The 24,685-nt window shown below is 43.2% G+C and overlaps 1 protein-coding gene across 2 annotated transcripts in view; it reads right to left on the minus strand.

Annotated features, from left to right (window-relative positions):
• Positions 1-256: 256 nt before the first annotated feature.
• LOC148523556 (retinol dehydrogenase 7-like) overlaps positions 257-24,685 on the minus strand; it is a 66,209-nt gene continuing 41,780 nt past the window's right edge. Inside the window, exons 2-6 of one of the 2 annotated variants that reach the window (XM_088473176.1) lie at positions 12,963-13,297; positions 7,864-8,122; positions 3,429-3,595; positions 580-792; positions 257-351 (exon numbers count right to left, since the gene is read on the minus strand). In XM_088473176.1, coding sequence (XP_088329302.1) covers positions 266-351; positions 580-792; positions 3,429-3,595; positions 7,864-8,122; positions 12,963-13,290 — 1,053 coding nt within the window. In that variant the 5' untranslated portion in view covers positions 13,291-13,297 and the 3' untranslated portion in view covers positions 257-265. Of the gene's footprint in view, positions 352-436; positions 793-3,428; positions 3,596-7,863; positions 8,123-12,962; positions 13,298-24,685 lie in introns of those variants that run through there. The other variant, XM_088473177.1, reaches the window with a different exon arrangement.

A 24,685-nucleotide genomic window follows, 5' to 3' on the forward strand; every position in this document is an offset into this window, starting at 1 on the left:
GCCACTTTTGAGGCATATGAGTCCCACTCGTCTTTAGTGTTGAAGGGGTTCAAATCTTAATGCACAAAATCAAATTCATTGTGGTATGTCATTAGGTAGAAATTCAGTCCCTTTAATACCCATTGCTGTATGGACACACAGCGTAAGTGGTAACTCGCCAATTCTGGGCACCTTCTCTTTGCCACCATAGTTTAGATTGTTATCAATAAAGATTAATTTTTCCAAGGCATTTCTGAGAACCTGGAAACTGCTAACCATTTTATTTCTACTGTTGCTTGGCCATTCCATTAGTGGGAGGAAATGCAGTGGCCGCGGATCTGTTGATCTGGTGAGATGGGGTCATCATTGATACTGTATATCAGGGTCATAAACAGAAATGCATTTTTATTTTTATTGAATATTTCAGATTAATTCATAGTAAATTAAAAGTCAGCATTATACATACAATGAATGATAAACATTGTTGCACTGATTTTTTCTGAAATTATCAACTTTTAGTTGGTTACTAAAATACTATTTATACGTACTGTAATAGGATACATCACATTGTTGTAGTGTGTTCTGATGACAATCACTTACGTATACAAGCTGGTTTGGGTGCTATGTAACACAGCACATAGTCAGATATGACAGTAGGGAGGTAGGACAGAGGGAGGTAGATGAGCTTGCAGTCCCAACCAGGAGAGTATCTTGTCCAGGGGTAGATAGCAGTCAGAGCATGTTCCATGCAGTTTGTCACTTTGTAAACTTCTGGGCTGGCTGTTCTCAGGAAATTTTGCAGTAGGTTTATATCTGCAAGTACACCAGGCACAAGAGTTCAAGCATTATATAACTTTAAAAATATCATTATGTAATAACAGTTATTTATATTGTGCACACAAATTACACAGTGCTTTACAAAGAATATTTGGTCATTCACATTTTTTTTCTCTCAATGGAACATATTGATTATATTCCCTACCTCATGGATACAAACATACACAGGGTTCATTTTTTTGTCGTCAGAAGCCAATTAGCTTTCTAGTTTTTGGAGTATAGCAAGAAGCCAAAGGACACAGAGGAAATCCATACGATCTCCACACAGATTGGGTCTTAGTAAGGAATTGAATTCAGGACCTCAGTGATGTAAGGCAATTATGCTGCCCATAACAACCAATCTGTGACCTGATGGACATACTCTGCCAACCGGTTTAGGGGTCACTATACTTGAGCATCCCCAGTGGGCTTACTTTGCCACCTGTAGGGTATAGGGATTCCATTTCACTGCCAGTAACCACCTTCGTTGTAAGAGGTGAAGTCGCTCTTACCACCATGCTCCAGTACTGGCAACTGAAATTGCTCACTTTTGGGTATATGTGTGGTCACGCTGCTGTAGCAGCTCCTGGATAGTAATAGCTAATTCCTCAATGGCTGCTTGTTATGGACCAGTTCTGCTCTCCACCAGTTATCAGACTCAAAGAGTATATAGGTGGATTTAGGAACAGACAATGATGTTATAGTAGGGTTGCTTAAACAAAAATGGAGAAGCTGAAATTTACCTATATTTCAATAGTAAAGGTGGATATAATAGGCTTCCTTATTACCTTGGGTTATAGTCTGTCTTTCTTGAAAACATGCACCTATTTAAACTGTGAAATCTAAATTACATACATTTACAAACACAGATTAAAGGTAAATAATCTGGGGTCAGGGAAAGATTGCATTTGCATGTGGGGTAATGTAAACTTAAGGAGATGTGGAAGGGGAGCATTACATATGTAAATAGACCAACACCCCCATAGCAACACTTACATGAAGGCAAATACAGTACCAGAGGAATTTTTCATTCAGTATCACTGTGATACAAACATAGAATCCACTAGTATGTGCCAATACTTACTCTTCCGGCAACCTCCCGCAAAGTCCAATGAAGTCCTCCTCTGCGAGGTGCTCCGCTGGGCTGCTGGCAGCCTAACGCTGCCAGTGACAGGGCTCCGGCGTAATGCGCATGCGCAGTGGTCCGTCTGTGCATGTGCATGGAAGCCTTCGCTGAATAGGGAAGATAGCGAGAATGATGCTGTGGCAAATAGCTGTATTCTTAGATTACAGCTGTTTGTTAAAGCCAGAAACGAGGACATAACCCCTTTAGTAAGCGCTAAAGTGTAATGCTTTGTTGATAAATGGGGACCAGCGTATTAACCAACCAGCTCCTAACTGTCATTTTTTCAAACACAGCCTGTAAAGTGACAGGAGCTGATTGATTGGTATTTTGGGGTCTATTCACTAAGCCTTGGAGATAGATAACGTACCAACCAATCAGCTCCTAACTGTCATTTTACAGGTTGTGCTTGAAAAATAACAGTTATGAGTTGATTGGTTAGTACTTTATCTCTCTCCACTTTATCTCTCTTCAAGGTTTAGTACATATACCCCTAGTAGTGCCTCCATACAGGGGGCGTGATGATGTCTGGAGGCACTGATCTATGTGCTTCAGGGTGGCTCAGCAGGTGATTTCCCCCCCCCCAAGTTTTAGAGTAATAATAATAATCTATATGCAACATATTCAACTATCCCTCATTGTTAGGGAGACTCCCTGAAACAGTGGAAATCTCCCTGATGCCCTGAGGAGTCTAGCAATCTCCCTGATTGCACCTTACAACAATTATGTAGCTGTTATATACTTAAGAAAAAAATAAATCAGAGATATATACATTCAAATGGGATCATCGGTGCCATTTTCTTGCATTGGTTATAAGACAATATACTAAACTCCACTCTCCTGTCTGCTCTCCTCGCTCTGACAATGACCACTGGTTCTCCTTCCCACTGATCACCTCTTCTCACTCCCACCTTTTATCTTACTCCCAATTTCCAAACACTGGAACTTACTCACTCTTCTTATCACTCACCCTCCTATTGCCACCTGTCCCCATATCTTCAAACAAATTATCAAAACCCATCTCTTTATCAAAGGCTTCTACCTCTCTAACTTGCCCTAACACTTTGCCCCCACACACTGACTCAACTCTTCTGTGTGACTACTTCTCTCCTACGGATTGTAAGCTCTCATGAGCAGGTCCCTTTTCCCTTGAGTATGCTTTCTTTCCTTAGTTACATCATCACCCCCCCCCCCCCCCCCTCATGGTATTTCCATTGCCATCAGTGGCTCTGAAACCCTCCACTGTAGCCAAGAACTAGGGTATCGATTCAGCCAGGGCTGATTTTCCACAAACTACATATATCTATCTATATTATTTTTTGTCATACTACTACAGTATGTCTGTAACGTACTTTTATAGGTATTTACGGTTTTGTAGTTTTGTATGCACTTTGTCCTGCAATGCCTAATTTGTATGTTTGATTTCCCTTTAGGACCTGCAACGACGATTTTGTATGCACCTTGTTGTACCCTCCAAATAAAGAATAATATGAATAACACAATAACTTACAATATTCATAGTAGTGTTCACCATAATTCTCCTTCACTGTAGTAGGGAGATTGTCCCATAGACGTTTCAAATTATTTGTATGAGCATCAGATGAGCAAGTCATCATTGTTTGAAATGCACCAGGTTCTATCATTGAGACTTTTACCCCGAAGTCACGCTGTTCCCTTCTGGAAAGAAAAAGATAAATAAACTGTTACTATGAAAGCTGGATGTATGGATGGATCCTTTTCTCTTGTGCAGTTACTGTTCTGGGGGAAGCGGTTAATTGTTGGGGATGTAGAGGAGAAAAAAGGGTGGGAGTGATTGTTACTTTGAAATGTTTTCTATTAATATATCAACTATTACCCTTCTTAGCACAGGCATTGCTCAAACTAACAGCGCCAGCTAGAAATTCAATTGAACTGGCTCTGCTCCATGACCTCAAACTTTTTGTCATACCAGTCTTTCTTTACAGTAGATTACAATTACTTTTTGGTATGGCCACTATGGTGTGAGTTTGATAACTGCTTTGTTAACTTGGGCTTTAAGTTTAGTTAAAGTTTCAGAAAAGCAGCTGTCAGTAAAAAGACATTAGTATAAACATCAATGGCGTAACTAGGCCAGGACAGCCGGAGCTCGTGCCCGTGGGTGCCATGGGACCTACGGCGTGGGATGGCGCAGCTGGCCATGGTACAGGTACGCCCTAGTCAGCCAATGTAGTGCAGACCGCAGAGAGTGCGGTCACACTACACATTTACACACACATTGGTGCTTGTACTACCTGGTGACGTTGTGTGTGTTAGCAGTCAATGAAAGTCAGACAGACTCTCATTGGCTGCTGTGCCCGCTGCCAGAGCCAGGCTGGAGCTCACTCATGAGCTCCAACTTCCAGCTCCTGCAGTGGGTAATGGGAGAGACGTCATGACATCTCTCCCATAATGCAGAGCAGGACAGAGCGGGAGGACGGAGACCGAGGAGCAGCGACAGGAGCGGGGATTCAGGTGAGCCTGTTTTTTATGTATTGTGTGTGTATGTTTGTGTGTGATAACTACTAGGGGCCTGCATAAGGGGGACCACTACTGGGGGGGCACTGTGTAAGGTGCACTAATGGGGGCCTGGTTGCATAAGGGGGATCACTACTGGGGCACTGGACACTAATGGGGGCCTGCATAAGGGGGACCACTACTTGGGGGGCACTGTGTAAGGGGCACTAATGGGGGCCTGGCTGTATAAGGGGGATCACTACTGGGGCACTGGACACTAATGGGGGCCTGCATAAGGGGGGCCACTAATGGGGGGGCACTGTGTAAGGGGCACTAATGGGGGACTGGCTGCATAAGGGGGAACACTCCTGGGGGCACTGGACACTAATGGGGGGGCCTGCATAAGAGGAACCACTACTGGGGTACTGTATAAGGGGCACTAATGGAGGCATGCATAAGTGGGACCACTACTGGGGGCATTGCATACTGGGGGTACTGTATAAGGGGCACTACTGGGGGCCTGCATAAGGGGGACCACTACTGGGGGCACTGCATAGGGGGGACAGTATAAGGGGCACTGCATTAAGGTGCATATGGAATGGAAAAGAATGTTCCCAGATTGACGAGAAAGGGATGTGTGTCATGTTGACATGCCTCATTTTCCAGTGGCCATACCCATTTTTTGGCATGTATACATTCGGTGCGCGCACATAGGAGGCTCCTTTTTTAAAATTGCCCTGGTTTCCAAATACCCTAGTTACACTACTGATAAACATAACATGTTCCCACCAACTAACACAATGGAATCGGTTTACTCTTCTCAAATTTAGGTAACTTTTTTTAAAATATCTTCAGGCATCTCCACTTAGCCCTTTCATCTATTCAGTAGAGCACAAGTTTGAAGGGAACTGTCGGCTTCCCTTTCATAAGGTGACCAGGTCCAAGCTGTGTAGCCAATAACTAGAGTAGTTTCCACTCTGGCAGCACCCACCCTCTCTTCCACCCCTGTGTACTGTGTAGAAACTACTACTCGACGTTGTCTGGGGTTTCCAGAGCATGCTCAAATTGATTGCTTCTGTAAATCAACAAATAGTAGAAGAATTGTGCTACATGTAATAAAGAAAAGGATAATTGAGAGTTACTGCTTTGGAAATGCTAAGCTTTTCAGAGCCTGGTAAATGTGTCTTTTTTTGTAGTCCCAATAGACAGTTATGGTGACTAATTTTGCATGTGTTAAGAGTTGGACTAGAGATACTGTATCTGCTGCCTTAAGGCCTGTACACACTAAACCATATCCTCACTGAACGATATAGTTTAGTGGTTTCCCGGTAGTGGAGTGCTCAATGTCGTTAAAGACACTGAGTACACACACCGAACGATAAATGTTAACGATATCGTTCAGTGCCGGTACCCTCCCTCATCCCCTAACCTGCACAACCTGACGATATCACCAGGTTGGACTGCAGGTTCGGGCGATGAACAATGTCATCAATGACCAGCGGGAGTGCGCAATGATGGTCGTTGATGACATACACACTGGCCGTTATTGTGAATGATCGAATGATAACAATATTGTTATCGCTGAATCAATCATAATATTGGCTAGTATGTACGCGGCTTTAGTCTCTTGGTAAATGGCTCTGCTACTGAAAATGGCAAAATACAGACAGCTGTTAATTCCAGATTGGCAGCAACTGTGAATCTTAAATTGGGCAGCACAATAAACACTACTGATGCCCATCCTGCATACATATGGTGGCTGGTCCCTCCACCTGGGCCAGTCACCCATGGGCTACCATCTGAGAGCTGCAGAGATTACTCTGAGGGGCCTATTCATGCAGCAGAGAAAAGTCCTGTATCACTCTCCCACTGTGATAACAGGTTTTTCACAGCTTCGCTTCATTCACAGATGGGGGTTGCCATGGAGAAATCTCAGATTTCTCCAACAGTGCCCCTAATTAGTGTAAATATCACTTTCTCATACACTACTATGGAGACAGCAATTCAGAGAAGAACAGAAATATCATGCTTTCGTTTTGCTTCTCAATATAATTTCACAATCAGGTGATGTAAATCATACCTCAGGAAAGGGAGAGGAGCAGTGTACAGGTAGATCACTGCTCCTGCTCCTTCATTGTCTCACGTCAGCCCTGTGACGTGAGCAAATGCTGAAGCACAAACACACTGTCAGCGCATGCACAGCAGTGTGAAGAAGACTTACTGGACTACCGATAGTACAGTCTTTGTGCTGCTTGCTGGGATTACGGAGGGGCCATTTATTGGAAGACGTCACTGGACAGATAAGTTTTCCCTGAATGGCTACAAAACATTATACAGTATATAGAGGCCTCTAAGTGCTATGTGCTGAGACGGTCTTATGCTGGTGCTGAAACACAGGAGGAGAAAGGCGGGTGCCAAAGCCATTCGCCTCCTTCTCTTTGATGAGCTGTCTACTGCACTGACAGCAATTGGATGAGGAGACAAAGCGAGCTCCTCATCGTACTGGCTGCAGGGCCCTCCTGTGGATTTCACTTATTTTGTCCTTCATCTCCTATATTTAGTACAATATGCACTATAATGAGTAAATGCAATCACTGGTATTATATTGAGAATGTACCACCATTATATGATAGTCTAGATGGGCCTAGGCACCTATTTTTCCATCTTCACTTCTCTTCTAGAAAAAGCTAGCTACGCCACTGACACAAACCCTTTGAAAACAGTTGTTTTTGGAGGTTTGAATGCGTATTTTAATATAATAGGCATTTAAATCATCTGGTTCCACAAAATTATATCTAGTGTTTGCTTACAAATGCTGATACATTTTAATTTAAAGATCTCAGTATTACTAAGCCAAAATTGTATGACCTATACCAGGGTCTGCTGGCAAAACTTGGGGAATTTATGAGACAGTGAGTGAGCTGTGAGGTTAGAGTGGCTCAGTGTTATATGGAAGGAACTGGCAGCAAGAGAGAGCTATGGAGGAGGTAATAAGAGACAGCTATGGATGGGCAATCAAGAATATATGCAGGGAGGACTCTGTGAGACAATTATGGAGGTGGCAAATAGGGAGATATGCAGGAGGGGCTGGTAGAAAAGCTGGGGCCAATTGATTGCATTCCCTCCACCCCCAGGCTAAAAGTTGCCAGCCAGCCCCTGGATGTGAGCTTCACTGTTACCACCAATGGTGCATCTAAGAAGTATCAGCGCCGCTGCCTGTGGGCGTCTAAGTAGAAAGATCATTGGTTGAGGCATTAGCATAAAGATGCAGCAAAAGATGTGTGCTTCTCTAATTCAGGCCCATAGTTGTGGATGTGTTGGGAACAAAGTAAAATAAATCACTATTAGCAATGTTAAATGTATGTATTCTAATTTCCTGGAGTGTATGTTTTGCTGCATTCTGCCTGTAAACCACAATCACATATGGTACACATACACATCACTTACCAGTAGTTTAGATTATGGTGACTGACCTTAGACTGTCTGAGAAGGCCTCCACACCATACTTAGATGGACTATAGCCTCCACCAATTATGGCTAATCTTCCAGCAGCACTGGATACATTAACAATACGTCCCCGGGCTTTTCGGACAAGATGGAGCAGGTGCAGCGTCACGTTGATCGTACCGAGCAAATTCACATTCAAAACCTTGGAAAAATCTTCAACTTTTTGCCACTCATTAGGGGCTACGCAAAACCCAAACCCAGCATTATTCACCAAGCCCCAGAGCCCTGCAATACATAAAGTAAGATTTGGTAAATAGAATCACCAATATGAAAAGTTAACAAGTTCACTTAAAGCTGCATTTCTTGAAGCTTGCACCTACCTAGTTCCTCCACTGCAGCCACACTTGAACTGGCCCAGTGGGTGCCTGGTAATTTCTCAATTTTGCTTTTGGTTCACGTTCTTTACATTTTTTGGCCATTTTAGTTTCATTTGATGTGCTAAGGTGCCCATCCACTAGGCGATTATACCTAGCGATGGAGCGATAACGACGGTCGTTATCATTCAATCACTTGGTAATCGCCCGCAAATCGGGCAGTAACAGGTTAAAAAACGATGAGCGAAGCGCGCGCACGCTGGTCGTTTTTAACATCAATCATCGCCCGAACATGACGGGGATGATTGATCTGCATACACTGAACATCTGAATGTTCAGAGTATGCAGTTCACCCCGCGGGAGACGATGGCATCGTAATCATGCCATCATCCCCTGCATCGTTAAGTGGATGGGCAGCATTAGAATGAACAAAAAGCCTAATTGTGTTTTCTAAAACTACAAAGTTTTCTAGGTAAAAACAAGGTATAATTGTGTGGGCACTGTGTAACCAGTAGTGTTAGTGTGACCCTTGTCCCAAATTCATCTGTTGTTCAAGTTTTTCTGTTGTCAAATATTTTGCTCTAAGTTATTGTTGTTCAAATACATGCAGGTCATGAAGTGACATGTGCATACAAGTTGTTATTAGGGCTTAACAAAATATATTGAATAAGATAGTTTTGATAATAATAATATGGTCAGTGGCCTTGATATTTATACACACAGAAATTATATGTATTATTCTTAATTGAGGCAATACTGCCCCCTGCTGCTAATAAAAGTAGTATTACCATATGTACAGTATTCTTGGGAGACACCTCCCTTAATTTCAAGTAGATAAAAGGTGAATTCATATGACACGTTAGCTTTTGTGACTGGAGCCTATATGGATAAATGGTGTGTCGAGTATCCACAATCTTCAATCTTGGCGACGGTTTATGACAGAAGGGGCTCCACAAGAATGAAGAAGCTGATGTATATGCACTGCATTGAAGCTAACCTTAGCTAAGTATATATTTTGTAAATCTGTCTATATAAACATCTGTATATATATATATATATATATATATATATAGTTTATCAATAAACTATTTGTTTATATAATCTTGATTCTGTGTGTTTTCACCCTGTCATGACCCACTTTCACAGTGTATAAAAGTCCCCACTGACAACAGTACTGCATAAAATAATAATCAATATTGATGTTGGAATGTGACAATGGCCACTAGGAAGCTGCTGGAAGCTAATCTTTCCGCAGTCGCCTATATCAGAGGGACCTCTTGGTCACCCTGCACTCGTGGCTCCCCCTCCTTTGTGTCCCGATCACTGCTGGCCATAGTGATCGGGCACCTGGCGGCACCCCATTCCCAGCATGGCTGCAAGGGCAGCTGTGACATCCATTGAAGCAGCAGCTTCAGCTGCAGATAGCCGCAGCTGCTGCTGCTGTGTGTCGGTGGCTGTGACCAGCAGTGATCAGGAAGCTAGCTTCACAATCATGCCATGCTACCTCAATAATGTTGTCACACCTCCTGCCTCGATACTATGTTGAAAGGGATGCTGAATCATTAAAAATCCAATATGCCCTCTTTTGCAGAATAGTTACGCTTTGTGGAAAAATCTTCTGAAACTACTTACAGTATATTTATGTTCTTGTGAAAACCAGATCAATGAAAATATATTAATATGATTTAAAAAAAAATGGGATTGAAGCTCATAAATAGGTTAATGGATTTGACACTTAAGGGGTCAATCGAATAGCGGGTACCTTACGGCAGCCTGTATCTGCTCAATTCTGCTTGCAGCCCCATGGGGCTGTGAGCAAAAATTAGCTAATTTAGGCTGAAAGCGGGTCACAAGGGGTACGAGATGCTGTGCCGTTCCTGACGTTTTAACACCATGCAAACAATAATGGCAGCTGCTCAATCAATATAGCAGTACTAATCAGGTGCATGAAAGGGAGGGGTCATACTAAGTAGAAAAAGGAGGGGGATTTAACCCCCTATTGTTCCTCAACACACTGAACAGTACTTGCAACAATATATGAAGACTACATGGTCATAGAAATTCAGAAATATTAGTTGCATGCATTTGCAAGTACATGGAAAGCTGCTAGGCCACGTCACGGCTTCTCTGTCACTAGCAGTCCCTAACATTAGGAGGTTCACGTCCGGGGCACAGTACACCCCGAAAAATGTCCAGACCAGGAACCCCCCAGGGCCACACGAAAAATGGAAAAAGAGTGACAGTGCAGTGTAAATAATAGATGTGTAAGACTAATTAATGAGTGTTGAAAAAAGGGGGTTAAAATATATGTGAAATATTACATGAAAAAAATGCAAACATAATATGTGATGTAAAAAGCAACTATGTGTATTAAGTGGTGATGCCATGAGGGGGCCCAGCCAGACCAGCCCCGGGGGCCTTACGCCCAAACGCTCACCCCAAATGTAAAATTTACCAATTGTAAGGCCTCATGATAAAGGCACATATAAATTTTGTCAAATGTAAGGCCTCCTGATAAAGACACATACATAAATGCATCCACATTGAGAGCCAGCTTACCTGGGAGTCACCCCAGTGCACCCCGAAAAACGTCCAGCCCAGGATCCCCCAGGGCATTCTGGAGGGGTCCTGGGCAGGACATGTTTCGGGGTGCACTGCACCCCGGACGTGAACCTCCTAATGTTAAGGACTGCTAGTGACAGAGAAGCCGTGACGAGGCCTAGCAACTTTCCATGTATTTGCAAATGCATGCAACTAATATCTCTGAATTTCTATGACCATATAGTCTTCATATATTGTTGCAAGTACTATTCAGTGTACTGAGGAACAATAGGGGGTTAAATCCCCCTCCTTTTTCTAATTAGTATGACCCCTCCCTTTCATGCACCTGATTAGTACTGCTATATTGATTGAGCAGCTGCCATTTTTGTTTGTTTGGTATGAGTTGCATGAAGAACCCAGCATTAGTAGGACATGCTGGTTCTAGTAGTGCTAGTTGGAGTTCCCAGGGGTGACTCCCAGGTAAGCTGGCTCTCAATGTGGATGCATTTATGTGTGTGCCTTTATCAGGAGGCCTTACATTTGCCAAAATTTATATGTGCCTTTATCATGAGGCCTTATAATTGGTATAATTTACATTTGGGGTGAGCATTCGGGCATAAGGCCCCCGGGGCTGGTCTGGCTGGGCCCCCTCATGGCATCATCACTTAATACACATACCGTAGTTGCTTTTTACATCACATATTATTATGTTTGTATTTTTTTCATGTAATATTTAACATATATTTTAACCCCTTTTTTCAACACTCATTAATTAGTCTTACACATCTATACTTTACACTGCACTGTCACTCTTTTTCCATTTTTCGTGTGATGCCCTGGGTGGGTCCTGGGCTGGACATTTTTCGGGGTGCACTGCACCCCGGACGTGAACCTCCTAATGTTAGGGGCTGCTAGTGACAGAGAAGCCGTGACGAGGCCTAGCAGCTTTCCATGTATTTGCAAATGCATGCAACTAATATCTCTGAATTTCTATGACCATATAGTCTTCATATATTGTTGCAAGTACTATTCAGTGTGCTGTGGAACAATAGGGGGTTAAATCCTCCTCCGTTTTAACACCATGGCAAGGTCAACTGACAGGCTTCACAGCTAATTGGATTGAACCCATAGTAGGAAGTGCATAGTTGCAACAATAGACTGAGAAAAATCTATGTCAGTTGGTTGCACTACTCTAGATATAAATTTCTACATTACAGAAAAGTAATGGTTTAACTTTCTTTGATAAGAGATACAGTTTCAACATAGCAGAGACAAGGCATTGAGCTTGACCATATGTTCATGTGACCATGCTTGAAGAAGACTGTTGCATGGCTCTTTAAAGATCAGCAAAATAAAGAGTATAGGGGAATAGTAATCAACTAATATTTCCAAAATATCACACCTGTTTGTGTAGGGTTCCTGCAAATATTAAGCATCTCCTGGATATAAGTGTGTGTGTGGGGGAAGGGGGGAGATCGCAGCAGATATCAGGGATATTTTCAGCAGTCCCCTGTTTTTGACCACTAAAGAAGCTCTCAAGGTTTCTATGGTGGTTGCTTAGTTGCTGAATTTACCAAGCATGTTCTAGAGCTTGGCCCCAGAAGCTGACGCCTTTAGATTGCGTTAGCCATTAGCCTATTAGCTTCACTCCACAATATTTTCTCATTAGAATACATATGCGCAGTAGCAGGGTCCCGAAGGAGAAGTGATTGCATTAGTGTTCACTTTACTTCTAACACATCACAGGGATGGCTTCTTTTTGAAACCCCTGTTCACAAATGTGTTTTTTGATAGTGTGCCCCTAGGACTTAGAATGTACTGTACATTTAGGTTAGTCTAGGGGAGAGTTATAAGCATATGGGATACGGTATGGTTAGAGTGATGTACTGTAGGTTTGTGATGTAAGGGGCACATTACAGGTAATATACACTGTTAAATTACAGGCATAAAAAGTGCATTAAAAAATGCAAAAAATGCACTCTAAATACCCCTGTACACTATTCGCATCTCCTCACACTGTACAGACAAACTTATTGTAACCCTCCATCACCTTTGTAGAGTGAGATAGCAGAATAATATTTAATATGAAGAAACTCTTGATAAGAAGTATTAACTGAAATTCACACTGAAAAGAGCAAACATCTCTACTCTACAACTTCATGCTGAATACAATAAGACTAGAAAAAGAATGAAAATAAAAATAAAATCACCTGTATTTCCAACAGCACTTGATACCCACTTGGCAGCAGAGCTCACACTTTCATTGTCAGTAACATCCAGTATAACAGTTTGCAGCCTGCTGGAGGTCTCCTTCTTCAGGTTCTCAGCTCCTGTCTCCGTCAGACAGGCAGCCAGAACCCTCATTCCACGTCTGTCCAGCTGCTTCGCCAGCAGGTTCCCAAATCCAGAGTCACATCCAGTGATGAAGACATATTTATCTGAGAGGTTTTCAAGTATCTGACTCTGTCTGTACCATCTGTACAGGAGTATAAGAGCCAACACCACCAGCAGAGGGAGCCACATGATGCAGCATGACATTTTTTTCCTATAACACAAGGTTTTTTTTTGCATTAATTAAGATTCTTTTTTAATATTATACCGTGTTTTTTAGTTAAATAATTAATTAATGACTCTCAGCGCCTGATCCTCACTTGCTGGGAAATTCTCAATACCCTCCTGTAGCCGAATAATAGGAGGTGTTGCTTACCTCATGAAAGCAATGAATAAAAAGCCAAAAAATTCTGCGCTGGAGAGTATACTTAACACTTTGTTATTAGTACAAACAAATGCTAGCCTATACATATATTAAAAAGAATACAAAATAAAAATAAGGATGCAGTTGTATAAAAACAAATGGCTAATACAAGTTGTCATATGGCAATTATAATTGCTGAAACAAATCCAAACACTGTGTATGTAAATACTCAGGCTGAATTAGCATAGCAAAAAGCTACATAGATACAAATGTATCAGAAAGCGCATAAACAATTATCTGATTCAAAAGCTTGAAAAGTTCAAAGAAAGTTCAAACGGCCAGTGTATGTGGATATTTTGATCTCACTCGTGTTTTGTAATGTTTCTTGAGTGCAAATTCCATATTTGGGAATATTCCGTATTTCGGAATATTTGGATATGGGAGACTCAACCTGTATATGAAAGTGGAAATAACAAGGAATGCCTGGAGATTTTTGATCACAGATAACAGATATCCACATGGAGTACCCTCACTGACATTTACTATAAGATAACAGTTAAACTCAATATGGTAAGGTGGGTGCAATCTGACAAAGTATTTTTCAGAAACAGAATGCTTCTCTTGTGTGTTAAGAACTATTTTCTTAGTATTATAGGAAGTCTATTTTACAGTTATTGCCTTTGCAGGCTTGTTTGCTTTGTGGATAATGTATTAATTAACTGCCTCTTTCATCAAATTGCATGCTTGCTGACCTTTTGGCTGCCTCCTCCAGAAGGATGATTTGATTGTATCATCGTAGTCCAGCCTCCCACTATGGTGGAGCCAAGATGATGCAATTCAACGCGACATCGGATGCCTGTGCCGCCCACTTCACTGGGGAAGTAGGCAGCCAGGTGACCCCAGCCTCCGGGAGACTTGTCCACCTTTCCAGGTGCCCAGGAGCACCACCTGATTTTCAAGAGCCTCACAGCCATTCCGGGAGGGTAGGCAAGTATGTTAAATTGGTATGAATGAATTGTAACTGTGTGCCTGATCCAGAGCTGTATGCTATTGCCAACATAGCTGCGATCCTGTACACAGCTGCTCTGCGAAAAAATGCAAGTGTCGCAGCTGCCAGCTATTGCATTGATACGGCCACTGGCGGCATCACAAATCCAAGCAATTGCATACAAAAACGCAGTTCATTTGCAGATCCTTTGACTAATGAATAGCCCTATGGTCGTGCAGAATGCCCTTGTAAACTGAGACGAAGAGTCATATTTCTTGCGTAGTGGATTGCAGATGCAGGCTGTGACACACTGCTGAGACACCTGTGTTATTACCTGACACTCCCCGTTACCATTCCCAAATGCTCCCTGACTGTCAATCACACTGCAAATAAAGACTACGGTAATGTACTTTGACGCAGTGAGACAGACAAATGCACAGTGGAAAACAATTGCTCCATTTGCATAAACATCAGCATAGCGTAATCTCTGATATAGCTCCAGTGTTTGTATTTTGCGCATACTATTTTCTTTTATTGTTAAGGCACCACAGTTTCTGCAGTACCGTCCATAACTACCGTCGGACCTACCACTGCATACAAATTGCAGGAGTACCATATTATGAACTCTCCCCTGGCCAAGGACTAATCATTTGGTATTATTTCCTCAAGATCTCAGATAAGCTCTACTCATAATTCATGATGGCCAATTTCTTTCTTTTATGTAAAAAATAAGTTTACCATATAATATAACACTTCAGTGATTTCCATATTACTTTGAGGAACATGTAAAATATTATTTTAATTCATATACTGTACCTTAAATTTCCTGCTTTGAGATATAAAAGTAGAGATGTGCGCTGACCACCGTGTTTTGGTTCTAATTCATCGTCGTGTTTTGGTTTTGGTAAAACAACCCTCACATGTTTTGATTTTGTTTCTGTATTTTGTTTTTAAAAAAATAATAAAAATAGCTAAAATCATGTAATTTGGGCCTGTTTTTGTTCCTACAGTATTATTAATCTCAATAATATTGGCTGGGACCCACGTGTGAATATAGCGGCCGCTCATTGGCTGGGATCTACGTGTAACCAGCCAATGAGCGGCCGCTATATGTAAAGTGGCCTCTGATTAGCTGTGGTCCGTGGGGATTTCCCAAAGTTTCCCGGCACCCTACGTCGATTTTTATTTAAATTAACCCTTAAAGCACAGTTTCCATTATTAAACATACACAAATCACACTGATCTGTGTATGTTTGATGGAAACTCGCAGCTCAGGAGGTGGTGAATTTGCAACTTCTATTTAGTCCCTGATTTGGCAGCAAAAACGGCCGAATAGAACAAAATGATTAATGGAAAATTCCCGAATTAGGCTGAAGTGAATGAAAAGTACTTCCGATTTCAGTAAATGGTGTATTCATTTCTAGTATAAAAAAAATGGACGAATTTGCTGTATTAAGACACCAGATTTCATCCACAATAAATGAAAAAAAACACCCGATTTTAATAATAGTTAATTCGGCATTAGCAAAAAAGTGATATCACCCGAGATTGCAATTTCGGACCAACACAATTCTTAGTAAATTTACCTCTCAGTGAGAAGGTGTCGTATCATCATGTGAGATTACGGAAGAAGATGCCTGACTGACAACAGTTTTAGAACCACTACTCACAAATAAAGGCCAAGGTCAGCATATCCTTGCCACTGCATGTGCTGTATGGCATGTTTGCAATTTTATGTTTTGCTGCAGGAAACTTTCCCTTTAGTATTAAAGGTGATTTTTTTTTCTTAAACATTGTAAAATATTGTTTTGATTTCAGGTGCGCTGTCTTAAACCCTCTATGCCATTGAGCACCGGCTTTAGTAGATGTTGACATACTAGTATTATCTTGCCTGGCAGCAGCTGCAGCATTAGTACAAAGGGCCTGATTCACTACAGATCACTATTGCGATCGCAGCTACAATTACACATGGAGGTCTGCTGCAAAAATATGCTAATAAATGCAATCGCAAAGCCGTTGCACAGCCAGCATAGAGACACCCACTACCGCTATCTCTCATCAATCATACATTGCAGTCCTGCATATACATTGAAAGACAAATCAGGCTGCGCAATCTGTACATGTATAGGTCACGTATAGAACCATCGGTCGCAATGGTGGATGGCGCCGGCCAGCTGAGTAAACCTCAGTTTACGCAGGCTGGCCAGCTTGCAATCCCAGGAAACTGAGTCCATGGATACAGATCCTGTCCTTGTCGCTCCCGGAAAATTGGAGTGACACACCCCAGTTTCCAGGAACAGCGGCATTCCCCATCCTCGCACCCCATTGTAATTGTCTCTGCCTGTCAATCAGGCAGAGGCATAGCAGGGGCTGCATGCGATCATGCAGGACCCAATCTGCACATGCACAGAACAGGTCCTGCACACACGTAGATTCCCGAGATTCGGGTATATACATTCAGCATTGCATGGAAAATCAGGTCCTTCACAGTCTGACACAGCCACAGCAGTAGTGCTTGCGCCTCACAGCCCTTCACTGACACAGTCTTCTTAGTGTTCAAGGCATCCCACAGCCATTCACAGTCTGCCACAGCAGTACTTAGTTGCATCCCACAGCCCTTCTCTGACACTGACAGTACTGCAGCCCACAACCCATCCTAATCCACCAACATCCTGTGTGAAATGGGGCCCACAATCACGAGGGAGGGACTTTTATCGAATCCAAAACATGCAAGATCAGTCATTGGAAAGATGATTCTTTTACCTCGTTTTTGGATTCCCAGTTTGGTCGGAAAACCCAAGCCTGGGCTCGGAAGTACTCAGATATGCAACATTTGGGTGAGTTTGGTTTCAGAAAACCGAACCTTGCACATCTCTATATAAAAGTTAATCTCTTATTTTATATTTCCACATGTTGGAACTTGGTCTATACCGCCCGATGGATGCCGGACTAAAGATCTACATGAAAAAGGTCGACAATGTCTAGATAGACACCAGATGTTAGAGAGATAATAGGTTGATAGGGACAAAAGGTCAACACACAAGGTCGACATGGAAGAACGTCGACGGGTACAAATGGTCGACAGGGTCAAAATGTCAACATGAAATTGGTTGACACATTTATTTGCTTTTTTAGGGTTAGGGTTAAGCACTTACATGGGGGTTAAGGTTATGCACTTACCCCGACGGTTAGGGTAAGGCACCAGTAGGAAAGGTTAGGCACGAAGGGGAGGGTTATTGTGAATATTAGGGTTAAAAATAAAAAAAATCACGTGTCAACCATTTCTTTGTCAACCATTTTCATGTTGACCTTTTGACACTGTAGACCATTTGCACATGTCAGCCTTCTTACATGTCGACCATTAGTGTGTCAACCTTTTGTCCCTGTCAACCTTTTGTCTGTCTTAACATCTGGGGCCAAATGTAATAGGGTGAAAGTTTAAAAAATGTGAGAGTGTTGCAGTAAGCTCTCACACTTTTTAAACTCGGCCAATGTAATAGACTCTGAGAACATGAAAACTCACATGATTTTCAGAGATAAAAAAACTCACGATTTAAACTCTCATCCAGATGTTTTCCCATTTTGAAGATCCAACTCGATCAGTGTATTAGTGTGAGCGTTTACTGCTAATCGGTAAAATTTTTAAACTCTCACCCTATTATATTTGAACCAGTGGTGTAACTAGGGGGGGGTTCAGTGGGGCTCGTGCCCTGGGTACAGTAGCAGGCCCTGCAGAGGGGGGCACTGCTGGCCAGGGCATCGTATCTGCAATCTCGCTCCCCCCCGCCACCATTGTGTCCTGAGTCTCTCCTTTAACAAGCAGGCAAGCGTGCCTGCTAGCCTGCTGCTGGCTGGGCTGCCTGTAGGGGGAGAGCTGCAGCGGAAGTGCCCAGCCTCTCCCAGGCAGTCTTCTTCCTGACCTGGACTGGACTTGCCTGCCGTCTGTGCCAGATACTATTATGTATAAATTTAAAAAAATATATATTTTCACAATGTTTTTCATTTTATTTTATTATTACTCACAATATGTGAACACTATATCAAGTAAATTTATACATAATAGCCATGAAGATTTATTTTAATAACTGTTTAGTTTAAATATGATTACTGATTTCAATACTCTTATTATATTAGTTTCTTATATTATTTTAAATTATATACAATTTAATCCCTAATTAATCAATTATTATTTGTAAAAAATAAGTTACTGAACTAAAAGAAAAAAGTAAAAAACTCCCTGACACACCCCATAACAATGGTTGCCATGTTTGAGGTATTTAAACCCAGCTAGGACGGCAACTCGGCTTGCTCTGAGGAAGGCAGACATTCGGCAAAATACATATCGGCACACTGCTGAGTCACTAACAGATGGTCCACATGCACAGCGAACCTATCTGCATTAGCGTGCTACAATAGCGCCTGAGTCCGGAGCACACGGGACTCAAAGAGTAGCGGCAGCGGGCAGTGTCAGACCTGCAGTGGACATAAATAGATCCACGAGGCTGCCTTCACAGATGGCAATAACAGCCGTAGATAGGAAGGGGATCAGTAGCTGCGGGCAGTGTCAGACCCGCGGCTCCATTCCCACACTGCCTATAATAGTAACAGGAAGGGGGACCCATTATATAAGCGGGAAATTTATCTGTAATAACCGCATGATATGGGACATTGAGAAAGATTAATTATATCTTAGATTGCCATCATATAAGGTGAAATTACACGCTACAAATAGATGCTATCCAGTCAATGTGGAGAATGACTGGAGAAACAATATGTGTGTGATATTATCCTTTACTGTTAGAGACATATTAATAAACAAGAAACACTGAGGAATGTTATAAAACATCTTTTATTCGTGTCATATTATTATTAACTAATTTGCCTACCATCTCCCCCCATCCTAATCTATATCTCCTTAAAAACTGTCTTGAAAAGGAAACAGCTATATAAATATCACCTGTGGACCTCAGTAACAATGAAACAATATAAGTTTACAATATTACAATTGCTCTGTTATTACACCAACAAATAAATGAACTTGTCTTTAGAGGAGACAGTGCTGTTTAACTATACTGATGAATCACATCAATAATACATGGATAAATTGAGGTGAATATCTAAGCACAAAACATCAGATGGTTCTGTAGACTGCCCTAACCAAGAGACATATAAGGACTTTAAATAATACAGAGTGATTAATATTAATAGAGGTGTGACTCAGCAGAATGGTTTTTTAATCTTATTAATAATACACAATTTCTATTCTTTCAGCGCTTTATTATCTACTTTTTAATTTTTGTCTGTGATCTTAATAGAATAGTTAATAAAGGTTATATTTTAATTATAATTAAGGAGTAACTACTTTCCAACTACTTTCCAAGGAGGCCCTGGAGTGCACCTTTTAAGTCTCAAACTATACATATTTTCTAGTGTGTGTATATGTTTCAGCGTGTGTGTATGTGTTTCTGTGTCAGTGTGTGTGTGTATCTGTGTCAGTGTGTGTCTGTGTGCTGAGAAACAATGCAGGTGGAAGATGGTGTGACAGAGACTACGCAGGGGGGAGCTGATTGCGTGACTGAGAGGTTACACAGGGGGTGGAGGTGACAATGTGCTGAGAGATGAGATGGGAGAGATGATGGTGTGTTGAGAGACGATGTGGGGGAGTGATGGTGTGGCTGAGAAGTGATGTAGGGGGGAAGGTGATGGTGTGCTGAGAGACTACACAGTAGGGAGATGATAGTGGTGTGCTGAGAGTTCACGCGGGGGGGCGGTGATGGTGTCCTGAGAGATGATGCAGTGGGGAGATGATTGTGTGCTGAGAGTTGATGCAGGAGCGGCAGTGATGGTGTGGCTGAGAGATGACGCAGGGGGGAGGTGAAGGTGTGCTGAGAGACACCGCGCGGGAGGTGATGGTGTGTTGAGAGATAATGCAGGGGGGGTGATGGTGAGGCTACGAGTTGACACGGGGAATATGATGGTGTGCTGAGAGGTGACGTGGGGGGAGATGATGGTGTGCTGAGAGATGATGCAGGGAGAGAGATGATGGTGTGCTGAGAGACGATGCAGGGGGGAGATGATGGTGTGCTGAGAGACGATGCAGGGAGGGAGATGATGGTGTGCTGAGAGACGATGCAGGGAAGGATATGATGGTGTGGCTGAGAGACAATGCAGGGAGGGAGATGATGGTGTGGCTAAGAGACGATGCAGTGAGATGATGGTGTGGCTGAGAGACGCAGGGGGAAAGAAGTTACACAGGGGGCATGAGTCTGGTTGAACCGCTGTTGTATGATGAAGACCTTGTTAATAATCCTAAACAAACAGGCATCTTCTGGATGATGTGACCTACATGAATATTGAATACCGACTGAAGACGTCGTCATCCCAGGGAGGATATATTTCTTCAGAGATTCCATATTGTGAGAAACCACCGTATAGTTAAGGTGAATATGGAAAGGAAAGGGATGTCCCCAGAGTGACAAGGGATAGGTGGGGTGTCATGCTGGCACGCTTTATGTTCAGTAGTCATGCCCCTGTATAGAGGATTGCAGTCGCAGTCTCCGACATGCCCCGAAAATGGTCACAACACGTCTGCGTTCTTAGGGCCTGATTCAGACCCACTCGCAAGCGCTATGCGCTTGCAAGTGGGTCGATGGTTGTGCATTGTGCACGCGCGGCATGTGCAAGCCCCGTAGCAAGAGAGAATTTCTCTTGCTCCAGGGCTCGATACAAACGGGGCGGCTGACGATGTTGATCGCGACCATCGCGACCATCACTGCGCAAAAGCTGTAGGTGGTCATCCACAGCTTAGCGAGTGGCCAGGAGGCCAGTCAAAAAAAAAAGCGCCCGCCCTGATTCAGAGCGAGTGCTCGCTTTTTGCGAGCGCCTCTGAATCAGACCCTTACTCACCATTCCCCATTATCTTCCCAAAATGCTTCTTGACTGTCAGTCACTGAGGAATGGCAAAAGAGAGGGTGGGGGCGGGAGGGGAAGGAGGTTTGACTTCTGCCAAAAAGCATCCACTCCTACTAGATTATTGGACTACATTATGGGAAATCATTCCCTTGTAACAGCCACAGCTTGAGGCCTGCCTGGCCTCTATTCAAGTTGAAGTTGGATAGGTCTCTAAGGGGTTTATTTCCTAAAGTGCAAGTTTATAGCATACTGTGCCAACTTTCCCTGATTGTCAGGATGAATCCATGAAATAGTGACAATCCCCCTGACTCCCTGAAGAGTCTAGCAATCTCCCTGATTGCACCTTACCCCCATTATAAAGCTGGTATATACTTTGGGGCAGTGGTCAAAGTGGGAATTTTGAAGTCGGGGTATGGAAAATCTAAGATAGCACTTATGTGTGTGCCGGAGGCGCGCATGCGCCAGAAAAGGGGGCATAACCATTCAAATGGGGGCATGTCCTTAACACACCCTTTTCATTAATGTAGTGTACCACACCATAGTACCCCTTTTACACATTATGCCACACAATAGTAGTGCGCCTTATACACATTATGCCACACAATAGTAGCGCCCCTTATAACACATGCCACACAGCAATGCCCCTTATACACATTATGCCACAAACACAGTAATGCCCTTTAAAAGTGATGCCACACATTAATGTCCTTTACAAAATTTGTAGTACACATTATACCACCCAGTAATATATGCCCCTTATAACATTATGCCCTATAGTAAAGCTCTCCCTGCAGCCTCTTACCTCCCCCTTGTGTCCCTTCAGCAGCCTCAATCTCATGATGAGAGATTACATGATGAGAGGACACTCATCTCTATGTGTATTTAGTGTCCTACCTGGCAGACATCCATGCCGAGACAGCTGCACCGCGCAACCGTCATTTAAAATCAGATGCTGTCTGCGAGCCAATCAGGAGCTGTGGCGGCTCCTGATTGGCTGCCAGTCCGCAAGTTTCATTAGGCTCACAGACAGTGCCAGATTTGCAATGTCGGTTGCGTGGTGCCGCTATTTCTCCATCCATAGATGTCTGCCAGTGTGCAAATAATCAGCCTGGCACCAGATCTTTCGCATGATGGACACAATTAGAGCAGCTGTCACTACAGGTGGATCATTGATCTGTATCTATTAAGTGCAGGGTACACTAGCTAAAATAATACATACAACATATTAAATGTGAGAGTACTGCCCCCTGTGCTCAGTCTCTGCGCCCCCCCTACCCAGTCTGTATGAGGGCTTGGTCTGACACTAACCAGCAGGTGTCTGTAGTGTAGCGTAATGATGGAAGGCAAGGGACTGACCTGCAGCCTGATCCAGAAGTCCAGTGTGGCTCCAGGATCACACACAGTTTGGGAGGGAGAGACTGGGGAGTCCTGTCCGCATTCCTTGCTCTGTTACCCTGTCTCCTGCACTCTCTTCCCCTCCTGGTGACTGGCTCCTCCCTATCACATCGAAATATTGAAAATATTGCTGGCTCCTGATATTCAAAGAGCCCATCTATAGGAAGCAGAGGCTGCACATCCCTGGGGACACCTACTGGGGACACCTCCTGGGAACCCCCCCCACACACACACACACCTTTGCCAGCACCACTAACAACACCCCCACTACTCACTCCCAGCACCACTAACAACGCCCCCACTACTCACTCCCAGCACCACTAACAACGCCCCCACTACTCACTCCCAGCACCACTAACACCTCCCCCCACTACTCACTCCCAGCACCACTAACACCACCCCCACTACTCACTCCCAGCACCACTAACAACACCCCCACTACTCACTCCCAGCACCATTAACAAAAAACAACCTGCACTACTCACCCCATCACTAACACTCCCCCACACAACTCACAGCATCATTAACAACCCCGCACCCCACCCCCAGTACTCTCTGCTTCAATAACAACCCCCCCGCCCCACTCCCAACATCCTTAAGCTGCCTCCACCGCTGTCACTCTATTTTTCTTTAGGGAGAAAGCAGGAGCCAGGGAGGGCCGGAACCGGGCGGTGAATCCAGCAAGCACCGCTCTGTGAAGGGCATCTAGCTGCTGCCGACAGGAGAAATGCACCCAGACCCCAGGCTGCTTTGTGCCAACTGTGGGAGCGTGATGTGACGCCTTAACGTCACCCTCGCATTCCCAGAAGCCCAGGAATGCTGGAAGAAACTGCAGGAAGCAGCGGAGCCGAAGACACTGTCACGCCGACAAGCACCATGTACTTGCTCAGCGTCGCAATCTGGCAGCAATGGCCCACTAATAGTGGCTACATACTGAGTGATGGTGCGGCATACCAGTGGCCAAATTCTTAATGGTACGTCGCACCCAAGCTTGAAAGTTTTAGAAAATATAAATAAAATGTTTAGTGCTGAAAGTGCCGGTATGCCATACCGTTGCATACCGGCACACTTTGAGCACTGCTTTGGGGGGAAATAGAAATCAAGGATATATTTATTTAAATGGTATAATCTAAGGATATGCGCCGACCCCCGTGTTTTGGTTTTGGATCTATATCCCCTTCAAGGTTTTGAATCTGGATTTGGTTTTGCAAACCCACCCTCAAGTGTTTTGGTTTTGGATCTGGATTTTTATTTTTTTTTAAATAGATAAAAAGTTTTAAAAACATCTAAAACCATGTAAATTATGCAATCCAAAACCTGACATTCGGATTTAAAATCCAAATTCAGAACAGCAAAAAGATCAGAACTGTGACCCGGATTTACCCGGATCTCCACAGGAGATCAGAACCGCGACTGAGAGATTTACCCGGATTCACAAAATTTGGGTGGATTCGGATTTCTGGAGAACCGTACTGCACATGTCTAATATAATCAGTGCCATTTCTCTGCATTGGTTAAAAGGCACAATGATCCCTATGGCTGCGTGAATTTTCATACAAGGTTTCTCTTGGACACTTATATGGACCCCCTTGTAAAACATAATACATGAGCAAGCCCTGAAAAGTGTTTTAATCAACAAGTAGATTTTAACTAACTGCTTTGGGGCTCACTTACATTTGGATGTAAGCTAGTTTATGACATGCCTCTCAGATGTAGCAGTACACGCCCACTGTACCACCACAATCTTGCTTTCACATCTCCCTGAAATGCTTTTTCAAAAGTAGGCAAGTATGGTTTATAGATGTGGAGATGTTTCCAGTAGCAACCAATCAGATTCTATCTATTATATTCTAGATACTAGAAGGTACTAGATACATTTTAAATAGAATCTGATTGGTTGTTATGGGCAACACCTCCACTTCTATAAACCCGCACATTAATAA

Source organism: Taudactylus pleione, unplaced genomic scaffold (genome assembly GCF_031769625.1).
Source record: "Taudactylus pleione unplaced genomic scaffold, aTauple2 ptg000130l, whole genome shotgun sequence".
Lineage (NCBI taxonomy): Eukaryota > Metazoa > Chordata > Amphibia > Anura > Myobatrachidae > Taudactylus > Taudactylus pleione.